Source organism: Ailuropoda melanoleuca, chromosome 11, assembly GCF_002007445.2.
Source record: "Ailuropoda melanoleuca isolate Jingjing chromosome 11, ASM200744v2, whole genome shotgun sequence".
Lineage (NCBI taxonomy): Eukaryota > Metazoa > Chordata > Mammalia > Carnivora > Ursidae > Ailuropoda > Ailuropoda melanoleuca.
Window position 1 is genome coordinate 35,708,944 of NC_048228.1, and position 12,116 is coordinate 35,721,059.

At 35.3% G+C, this 12,116-nt stretch overlaps 1 protein-coding gene across 1 annotated transcript in view; it reads right to left on the minus strand.

Annotated features, from left to right (window-relative positions):
• Nucleotides 1-12,116, minus strand: part of GRID2 (glutamate ionotropic receptor delta type subunit 2) — a 1,429,995-nt gene that overhangs the window by 642,476 nt on the left and 775,403 nt on the right. The window contains exon 4 of the mRNA XM_034672012.1: nt 7,366-7,571. Within this exon, the coding sequence (XP_034527903.1) occupies nt 7,366-7,571 (206 nt within the window). The remainder of the gene's footprint in view (nt 1-7,365; nt 7,572-12,116) is intronic.

Below are 12,116 nucleotides of genomic sequence, written 5' to 3' on the forward strand. Positions count from 1 at the left end.
AATATATTCATTTGTCAATGAACTCTTATTCCTAATATATATAAAACTTCTACAAATTATGAGAAAAAAAAAGGAAAATGACTTGAATATGCACTCCATAAAATAAAATATCAAAAATAGTCAATAAATATACCAAAAAACTTCATCAGGAAAATCCAAATTAAAAACAAAGCTAAATATAATACATTTGCACAAGGATAAAGAAAATGAAGACAGAAACAAAACAAAACAAAACAAAAAACAAGTGTTGGTAAGAAAGTGGAAAATTGAAATGCTTCTACTTGGTATTAACAGAAATCCAAATTGTTATTAACATTTTGGAAAACTGGCTGTATCAGCTAGCTTTAATAAATGATATACCTTATGTACGACTCTTGAGCTAACAATTTCTTTTTTTTTTTTAAGATTTTATTTATTAATTTGACAGAGATAGAGACAGCCAGCGAGAGAGGGAACACAAGCAGGGGGAGTGGGAGAGGAAGGCAGGCTCATAGCGGAGGAGCCTGATGTGGGGCTCGATCCCATAACGCCGGGATCACGCCCTGAGCCGAAAGCAGACACTTAACCGCTGTGCCACCCAGGCGCCCTGAGCTAACAGTTTCATTCCTAAGTATACACCCAATAAAAATACTCACATACACAAAAATACATGCATAAAACCACTAACTGTAATAGGCAGAACTAGAAAAAATCATCAATGTAGATTATATTAACTGGCATATTCATGCAATTAAATACTTCGAAGCAATCAAAATGAATGAACTTAGCCTACATATTTCAACACAGACCAATCTCATAAACATAATGCTGACCAATAGAAAACAGACAAAACATATACAGTATGATTCTATTCGTATACAAAGTAAAATTAATCACAACTAGTTTACTGTGTTAAAAGTAAGGATAATGGCTATCCTTGAGGGGGTTATAACTGAGTGGTACACGGGAAGGGAACCTGGGAGTACCAATTATGTACTATTTCTTAACCTGGACACTGGTTGCATGGAAATTTGAGTTACACACTTATGTGAACTATTCTTGTGTGTGTTAATCTTTCTTTTTTTTTTACAATATTAACATTATTTTATTTATTTTTTATTTTATTTATTTATTTTTTTTATTATGTTCAATTAACCAACATATAGTACATCATTAGTTTTTGATCAGAGGACCATAGGGAGAGGGAGGGAAAACTGAATGAGAAGAATTCAGGGAGGGGTATGTTATATTTCAATACAAGGTTTACTTTAAAAAATGTATAGCAACCACCTAAGGACACAGTGGTATTAGAGAGACTTTCATGCAATGGATACATTTTGGGGAAAAAAAAAGGTAGTAACATCTTAAAAACTGTACATTGTATAATGTCTCCAAATAATTTCTCTTTTGGTAAAATACTGAGTTATTTAAATAGCTATTAAATAATGATCATAGTAATTTGAATATTCAGAGTACCTTTTGATGACTGGGAACCTTGCTGTATTCATTGAGAAAGATATCTTCACTTGTTTCCTAAACCTTCCTAAAGGCTTATTTCTGGCAAGCTGCTTATATATTTGAAGTAAGTAACTTTCCCTGTAAGTTGTCTGACAAGATCAAAGTTCTCTGGAATATAGTACAATGAAATGAAAACTATTTCATAAAGTACGTTGAAGGAATAAGAGATCATATACTTCCCTCATTACAGAATAAAAGGATTTCGTGTAACAGTAGGTTTCCTTTCTAAAAACTTGAAAAAATGCAAACAGGAAATGATATTCATTACCGTAAGTAATAAAACTTTCTGTTTTCAAAGAACTGATTTTCTCATCAAACTTGAAAACTAAAAGCCATGACACAAAAGTTCTAATAATTTATATAGGACCGTTGTACACTTTCTACAAAGGATATAACTTATGTAGTTTCTAATGCAAATCTATCGTATATATATATATATATAAAAGTTGTTTTCAAAATATCATCCCAATCCATATTTAAATCAAACCATGTAAGCACTCCTGATTCATCATATTACTTTCAAGGACACTAACAGGTATATTGTGATGACAATTTTCTACCGATATCACAGCAGGTTGATTTACTCAGCTGCACATAACAGCAGTATTTTTCTTAAAGCTTTGAAACTCTTGAATGAGAGGTGGAGCACTAACTGTAGACATGTAATGTATTAAATTTCTAAGACTTCAAAGGGAGCATAATTAACTCAGTGCCACATAATTGCTCCAGAGACAGAAGAAAAGATGCAAACAGAATTGATATGCCCATTTTTCCCTTTAGCAATTACATGACAATGCTAAGTGAGCAATTTCTTTTTTAAAACTCATTCCTCTGACTTTTAGGTTAATGTTTCCTTTGCATATTTCAACAACTTTCTGTGCCCACTTACAATGTGTAGGAAGCAGTAAAAGTGAGAGTTCTGCTATCCCCCCTCTTTGGCTAGAATTTCCCCCTCCCTCTCTCTCCCTCTCTTAGGTCCTTACTGAACAAGTCTCTGCCCTCGTCATAACCTTTACTTCCTGTATCTTTCTTTTTATCCCAATCCATCAGTTTCTTTCTAGCTTCATATGCCTTTCTATCCACCATATAATCCTTGGTAAGTTATTTCTACAAATACTTCTCTTAGGATCTGACGATCATGTACCCTTTTGACCTGCTGACAGCGTTACTATTTTCAAACTGTGAGTGTCCCTTACCATCCACAAACAGCACTAGCTTGCTAGGGTGTTAAACATTGCTGGAGGAAGTTAGAGAACAATATTGATTGGATTTAGAGAGGCCTTTAGTTTTTTCAACTGCAAATTTGGAATTTGGGCAAAACGTTGCATGTCCCAAATCTAAAATGTCATGATTCAAAATATTATTTCTTAAAAATTGTAACAATGGTTCTTAAAGTACCTTATGTTTATTTAGTTTTAACCTGTAAAAATCTGAAAGAACACTCTGGAACTTCCAACTCAAGAAGGTTAAAAGGATTACCCCCTAAACCCCTAATAAAATATAAGGAGTTGAATAGGTATATAAACCAATAACCATGAAGAAAAAGGGAAAAGACCAACAGAAAAGTGTTTTTAAATAAATTACTGAAGAACCAGAAGCAGATGAAGCAGTGCTATCTGATGACACGTGGTAGAAGGAGCCACAGACAGTTATTGTCATGGGGGGGCAGCAGCAGAGAGCCCTCCCATCTGCTGAGCTCTAGAAATTCTGATACTTGACAAATGCCAAGCCAAATGGAGGGCAGGAATGATGGGAGCTGGGAAGTATGGACAGAATCAATTCTTATCATTTTCAGTAGTTACGTTCTGTAAATTTCCTGAGAACTTCGAATTAATAAATGCTGAACCACTGCTCCTAGGGGAAATACAGGGTTTGGTTCCTGCAAGCCTCTGGGTTTATTTATGTCTCTATTTCATGATTTTTAAATTTATATACAATATCTATATACTTAATATATATGATTAATATGTTTTACATATATATATATATAAAATATATGACAGCAGAACTCTCACTTTTACTGCTTCCTACACATTATGAGTGGGCACAGAAAGTTGTTGAAATATTCAAAGGAAGCATTAAGCTAAAAGTCAGAAGAATGAGGCTCTTTTTTTTTTTAAGATTTTATTTATTCATTTGAGAGAGAGAGAGCATAAGCAAGGGGAATGGCAGGCAGAGAGAGAGGGAGAAGCAGGTTCCCCACTGCACAGGGAGCCCAATGCGGGGCTCAATCCCAGCACCCTGGGATCATGACCTGAGCTGAAAGCAGATTATAAATCAACTGAGCCACCCAGGTGCCCCAGAAAAATGAGTTTTAAAAAAGAAATTGCTCACTTAGCATTGTCATCTAATTGCTAAAGGGAAAAATGGGCATATCAATATAGTATTTATAAAATATGTGATATATATATATATATATATATATAAAATCATGTCCTAGTCCATTTGGGCTCCTATAACAAAATACCACAGATTGCGTAGCTTATTAAAAGCAAAAATTTATTTCTCACTGTTCTGGAGGCTGGTAGCTCAGTCAGGTGCCAGCATAGTCGCACCATGCAAAAGAGGGCCCTCTTTTCATTGCAGACTCCTTATTGTATTTTTACTTGGTGGAAGACGCTAGAGAACTCTGCAGGGTTTAGCATTTAGAACAGCACTGATCCTATTTATGAAGACTTCATCCTCAGAACTTCAGCAGCTTCCAAAGGCCCCACCTCCTAAAACCATCATATTGGGCACAGGATTTCAACATATGAATTTGAAGGGGGCAAGCACAAACAGTCAAACAATAACATGTCGATTCATTAACGCTGAACTCACAGCCAAGGGTACTCATGCCCCAATGGACCTTATCGAACAGGTATTTTCTCAGCGGGACACATCGCAGTTAAGGACAGCACTTCAGCACTACATTTGGAGGCCATTTTCAGCAGTGAAATCACTAACAAATGGCACAACAAATGCAAAAAAGGAGACATGAAATAAACTGCAAAAAGGACATTTATTTACAGTATGAGAACTGAAACAAGAATGCAGAGCACAGTTTTGTTCAACCTTAGCTGGCAATATGGGCTGTCAGGCAACTCAAACTTTTCACAGCTCTGAACGTTTCTGTGAATGGCTCATGAAAACATCCCTAGTACTGATTTTCAAGTTACAAATAACTTTCAGTGAGTAGGCAAATTTGCAACTACAGAATCAGTGAATAAAGAGGACTGATTCAAGTTAAATACATGCTGATTCTCACAAAGGCCTTCTCACACACTGGGTCATGCAAAATGTCCTTGAAAGCTGACATCCATATAGATAGATAGATAAATAGATAGATAGATGATAGAGAGAGAGAGAAAAGGATTCTCCTCTACAAAAACCAAGCGGACCATCTGGGCTAAACTGGGGAAACTAGTGTTGGTATCATTATCCTTGAGCAAAGACCACACACAAACATACATACAAGATCTATTCTTTGTATCTCTAGAACTTTGGTGCTGTGTGCCATTTGAATTCCATGTTGTTTGCCTTTTGAATTAATTTTTTCTTGTATTGAGGGGCCAGTCTACTTCCTCAGTGGGGAAATGCTCCCAGAACCCATGGGAGAGCAGAAGAAAGTGGAAAGATATTTGAAAGCAGTTAATTGAAAACGGGAACCACTATACAGGTCAGTGAAAACAGCTAGCTTAGGATGGGGAAGGCGAGTGGGTTCATATTCTTTCTGTCATTCTTACATCACTGTTTGAGACTATAGAATAAACAGTACAGTTTGGAGACATAAAATCAGTGATTGTGAAAGTGATTGTGAAAGTGAGTTGGGGGGGGAGTGGTGTCTGGGTAGAGGAAGAAGAGAAGTCTCAGGAAACTCACAGAAATAGATTATATATGTTTGGGAACAAAGAGGGAAACAGTAGATTATTACAAGTATCCAAGTTCAGAGTCAAGGTTAAGGGGCCATGGTCAGAATACAAGTCAAGATCATGACTTGGCAAAAGCCCTTGGTCATCTTGTCCCTCTTCTCAGCCCATTTCTTCTGACTGCTTAGTAAATATACATGAATTGTTAGCTGGCACTCATGGGGCTTTGCCGTCTGGTTTATATCTATGTGTTACATACTGTGGGTCACTTCTCTTTTTCACATATCCTACTTTGAATCTATATAAAACTACTTGCTCTATTCTGAGCATACAGTCAAGAACTGTCTTTGCACATCTTGATATTCTTTTCGGTTCACCAAATAATTTTTGAGCATCTGCTATGGTCAGTCATGTGCTATCTGCTAGAAAAAATGACCTAGAAGGTACCATGTCTTAAGTACTTACTAGGTGCCGCCCCCCTCTTCCCTCCTTTAAGGCATATCACAGGATGTCTCACTACATTACAAACGTAATAAGTTGAAATCAATATATTATTCTCATTTTATTGATGATAAAATGGAGGCTCAGAAATGTTAGGTAATTTGCCAACCCCATATGACCAGAAAGTGGCTGGGATGGACTTGCATTTGTCTGTTGCATACCACACTTCTTTTGTGAATTCCTACTCAAGATAATAAGTCCAATTCAAATGTGCCTTCTCAACGAAGGCTTCTCCGATCTCCACAATCCTCAACCAAAGGTGACCATAGATGCTTCAACATCACTTATTATAATTTTAAGATTCCAACTTACGTTATATGTCTTTGTGTATTTATCTTAAATTTTTCAGCAGATTTTGTGTTTCTTGAAGGAAAGAACCAACTCCCATAAAATTGGAAATATTCTTTCTATTGTGGGAAAATCTAGTTGTTCAAAGACTCTCTGAGTAATTTGCTAGATTAGAAAAGGTCAAAGTTCTATATTTGCCCTTAACTGCATAACAAAGTTCTCTATTAAAATGTTAAAGAAAATAACGTTATTCATAGTTTTGCAAAAGTAATATTCTTCTCAGTGATTTATATTCTGCTTCAGTTCCTTGATACCAATTAGATTATAGAGTGTCAAAGAATTTCTAACACATTCCTAATTCGGAGGCTTTATAGCAGTATTTTGGGAGCTAAAGAAAGCTTACTAGAGAAGTGAGGAAAAAACTTTTAGTCAAAAAAAGTCACCAAAATTAAAAACACTAATAATAAAACCCATGTGAAAGTATGTAATGTCATGACCAGTCCTAGCACTGTATAATATTAAAAAACTTGAAGTAAGGCAAACGACAATAATCCTGTCAAGGCACTAGCAAGCATTTTAGAACATAAAGATGTTATACCAATCAGTAAAAAGTCTTAATTGTATTTTTACAAAGTTTTGGAGCTTCCAGCCAAATGAACAGATACAATTAAAATTTTGAAGATGCAGCATCATAAAATGTACAATGGTCATCACTTTGCAGAGAGTTTCAGATAGTTTTAATTATTCGTCTTGGTACAGAGTTCACAGAACAGAAGTAAATCTGCTCTTTGTTTTTGTAAAAGTAATCATGTTCAGGCAATAAGAGCCTGGTTCCAGTAGATCTTTTCTCAGAGGTAAAATTCTGACTTGCAAAAATTTAAGGATTAGTTGGAAAATTGTGCTCTTGTGAATTTGTTCTTGAACGTGTTAAAGTATTTCAGGGTCAACAACACTTTTAAACTCCCATGACATTTCTTAAAACCATCCTGGCTATGTGCTTAAATATATAAATACAAATATTCTCAGCAGTTAACTGTGCAGGATGCGTGAAAATTTTGTGCAGGATGAATGCAACACGCAAGGGATTCAGTGTGCTACCTCCATTAGTGCTAATGACAGTTGTGTAGTTAATTCTCCTGTACTGCTCTGAATTTTCAACTTGACTGTAAGATCTATTCCAAAGCATTTAATTTTTTAACCCTACCCCAACCCCAAGACAATTTTTACTTACCTCAGTAATGAAAGATTTGGCTGTAGCAGGATTCATAACAAGGATGGCTCGCCTAAGAGTGTCTCGATAGCGATTCAATTCCTCTATTCTCAAGGTGTCAAAAAGAGTGGTGATCATTTTATTGATGTTGTTTTCTACCTTCTGCAATGCAACATCCATTCCCTGCTGAGACACCTTGTCCAAAAACTCCTGTATTCCACGGATATCTAGGAACATCAAAAGCCCATCAAAATGTGAATTAGAGCAGAGAAGGGAGATAAAAACTATTTCGCTCACGCCAAATGCAGTTTATTGCTCAACATTGTAGGCTATTTAAAACTACTAACTGAGTAGCTGATAGAACTCTCAAATATATTTTAGGCATAGTACAATTTAATGTGTTTACATAAAAAGTGTAGGAATTATTATGCCTTAAATGAATTTCTTTCTCTTCATTGAGCATTTTAAATGATCTCACCTCTAAAAAATCTTAGGGCAGGGTAGAGGGAAATAGTTGAGGAGGACCCTCACTTGTCTAAAATAAATGTGAGATAAAGAAAGTACATTTGTTATTTTGCCCAGCATTAAAGAGTGATATTAACTTAAGGTAAAATATGAATATCGTTAAAGGCAGATGAATCTATATCAAAATTATTAACTTTTCTAAAAGTGGGCAACAGTATCACTAAACTTGACATTTATAGTCTAAATAGAAAGGGGGTTTTGAGCAGTTGTCTTCTAAGGGTTTGAGGTCACTTAGACCACAAAAAAAATAGCCACATTCTTGTCTAAATTTACGAGTACCACCTCCTTAGCTCAAATATGGTGAACTTGGTAGGAGATAGTTTTCTTTTCAGGAGTATGGAGAATGTATTTTGTGTATAAAACATATATTCACATACCCATTCCAAAATAAGAAAAGTTCTAAAAGATTATCAAATGAAAAGGTGATGAGCACTGGGTTTTATGCAACTGATGAATTACTGAATTCTACATCCCAAACTAGTGATGCACTATATCATTAGTAATATATCATATAACCAGCAATTTGTGGGCTAATTGAATTTAAATTAAAAAAAAAGAAAATTGTGTCTATTTCATATTTAAATAAAAATGATAAAATCCAGTCCAGATTGCACTTTGATGCATATTCAAGTAATAAGAAGTGTCTGAAATGTTACAAATATTTCTTCTTAGTAGGCATGGGCTGTTCATAAAAGAAGGGATCTGAACATTGATAAATATGACTGGAAGATGTATATGCCACAATATAATCTTAACATAGCAGATTTGCTTTTACTATAAAATAACCCATATTTTTCTATATATATCCATGGCATAAAATATTTAAAGGGAAAAAACTGGTGAAAGATAAGAAGTAATAAGGATTATAGGTTACTCACTATGAATGGACTATATCTCAAAACTCCCAATTATACATAATTGCATGCATGTAAAATTCGCCTCTCAAGGAAAATAATTAGTTCCTGTGTTTTTCAATATATTACCAATTAAAAGCAAAAGCGGCATATAAGCCAACAAAACAAGAAAACAAATAGCCACAAATTTGGAAACTGATATTTGCTCACAACAAAAGTTAATATTTGCAGAGTTAACAAATTCATAAAAAGAACTTTGATTTCTTTTTATAATTGGTTTTATTTTAAAACAATTCTATAAGTAGTATATGTTATTTAGTGACTCTCAAACTCTTAAAAAAAATAACTGTATGAATTCTACCTTGTATTTCCTATGGCTAAATATATTATAAACCCAGGATGTCAGAATCATAGCAGCTTAAAAGAACAAATCCTCATCTAGAGCAGAACAAGAGATGCAAAAGGAGGAGTAATGTATTAATAAATAATTATGTACTCATTAAATATCCAAGTCAGAAAGTACCTGAGGTGTAAAGTACTCAAGCATGGATAAAACGAAAGGTTAGATACAGGTAGACCTATAACAGGACTATGAATACACTCAACAGGTGTTCCTAAACTTTGGTATGAATCAGAATCATCTGGGAATCTTACTAAAAATATAGAAGCCTGCCCCCTACCCCAGAACCATCTGCCTTTAAAATCTGTGTCGGAGCAGATCCTTGATTTTGAATTGTAAGTAGTTGTTGTTCTTTATATTGAAGCACTTAAATGGGCAATTAAATATAAGACAAACAAAACAAGAAATACATTGAAATATATTTTGTGACCAAAGCTTAAGGCTCCAGATCATTTATGTTCTAGGAAATCTTCTGTTCACAGATACAATATTCTGGTGCAATTTCATATCTTAACTTTAAGAAAAAGAAAAAAAAAATGTTCCACAAGGTATTTACTAAATACAGATACAAGGCTGTGTGCAAGAAATACAACAGTGAATACCCCACATTGAGATAGACAGTGAGCAAGCACACTACTAAATACAAATCACACTAAATCCTTGGAAGAAAACAGTAAGGGTGCTCTGGTAGATAACGATAGGGTGGCGAGAAGAATGTATTTTTAGTTGTAATAGTAGGGAGGCTTCTCTGGGAAACTGGTACTTAAATTGATCTAAAAGATGAGAAGTCATTACCCAGGCAAAGAATTTAAGGAGAGAAGATGACAGCACGGAAAATGCCCCAAGGCATCGAAGAGTTTGTGTTTGAGGAACCTAAAGGATTCCAGTGTGGGTGCAGCCACGTTAGTGAGGGGAGAGTGGAATGAGGCAAACATGCATGGAGAGGGAGGGTCAGATTATGTGGTTCCCGGTGAGACACAGAAAGAAGTTTTGATTTTATCCTAAATACAAACTACTGAAAGTTTCAAGGGGAGGATCTAAGTGGGCGACAAGCTATGGGTACAGAATGAAAAGCAGTCTAAGCCTGGAAGGACTTGTTAGTATAGTTCAAATTGAGCTTATAAATGATTTCCTCTTGACTTCAAACTGTATGGCATTTTTTAAACTTTTATTTTGGCCAAAAATTAAGTAATATGATATATTATTATTTATTCAGAAAAATGATGTGATAAAAAAAATTGCTATTATCCCTTTGCTTCCTTAGTCTGGAATTCTGGTTATCGCTGCCTAGATGATGTGATTGTAAAATTTTCAAAATTGTTTTTTGGTCCGTAAATAAGGAAATATTTATTTTATTGATGTCTTCAAAGATCAGATTAGTGAGGGTGTGCACAGGTGTGTGTGTATGCACAAAATCCAGTGTAGGGTCTAACACACAGTTGTTGCTATTATTGCTAATAATAGTACATAATTACTTGTTAAGAGACCACCCCTTTCCACACCTATAGAACATAATTGCCTAAAATTTACTGTTGGGTAGCTACCCATAATAGCATGCATAACATTTTAGACTCTGGGAATGCAGGAATTAAATTATAATAATAGCTTTGCTTGTTTAAGAATAACACCAAACACCCATGATATGTGGCAATTGGTAAGTTTAATATGAGAAGAACCTGAATCGTGCTATTAGCTGCTCTGTGGACGAGTCATCGCAAGAGAGAGTGGGCCTTTGGTTTTGTTAATTCATAAACATGATTAACCATCACAATTATTCAGCGACCTTACCTGTGTGTCTATTACTTGACAAGAAGTAAAGATAAAAATCCTAGAAACAAAAGAGACAAGACATAGTGCCTAACTTCAAGGAGCTTCCCGGCCTGTGGGTGTGACTGAGTGCTATGTATTCATAACAGGATGTTAAATAGCAGTTTCAGTTGGTATTTCCAGTGATTATTAATTCTCCTGACCAGATAATTCTATAACAGTGAGGGGAGGAAGGCTCATTAACTGAGTTATTAAACATAAGATTTGGGGAAAAAAATGATTTTTTTTTCCTGGGTGCAATAAAAGAACTTGTGATAGGCAGAATAGTGACCTTCCAAAGATGCTCAAATCCTAATCCCTGGAACCCATGAGTAAATTATTCAGGAAAGAGGAATTAATACTCCTGGTGGCATTAAAGTTGTTAATCACCTGACCTAAAGATGGGGAGATATCTTCTATTATTAGGGTGGGGCTAGTGATTGCAGAGTCCTTAAAATTAGAAGAAAAAGATGAGAGAGTCAAAGGGAGATCTGACTGTTGAAGAATGAGTTGACTTTGGGGGAAACTTCAAAGAGATGCAACATTATTGGCTTTGATGAAAGGGAAAGAGGACCTACAGCAAAGAAAGGTGGGTGGTCTCCAGACGCTAGTAAAGGCAAGGATGGTTATTCTCAAGAACCTCCAGAGAGGAACAGACTTGCTGATATCTTGATTTTAGCCCATCGAGATCCCATGTCAGACTTCTGACCTCCAGAACTGTCACATAATAATTTGTGGTGTTTAAGCCTCTAAATTTGTGGTCATTTGTTACAGCAGCAATAGAAAACTAATACAGAAATATACTTTAGTCTAGTCCTTAGATGGCTATTTTTCAACTTGTGGTCCACTTAATTTGTTTTTGGAATCATCTGGAGACCTATTGATAAAGTTTTCTGAGCCCCACCCCATTCCAATAAAATAAAAACTCTCATGACAAAGCCCAGAATTTTTTTCAGCTGATGATCCTTAAGAAACCAATTTGGGAACCAATGCTCCAATTTCTAAACCTACTTTGTGTCACAGACTCCTTTGAAAAAGCCATGAAGACTATGGATTCTCCCTTTCCCCCATATATGTACATACTCGAAACATTATGCATATTGCCTAGATTATGGTCTCTCAGTCTGATCTGCTTGATATCCGTTATCAGAGAACCTGGATTAGCATATTGTCCCTCCTCTTAAAAT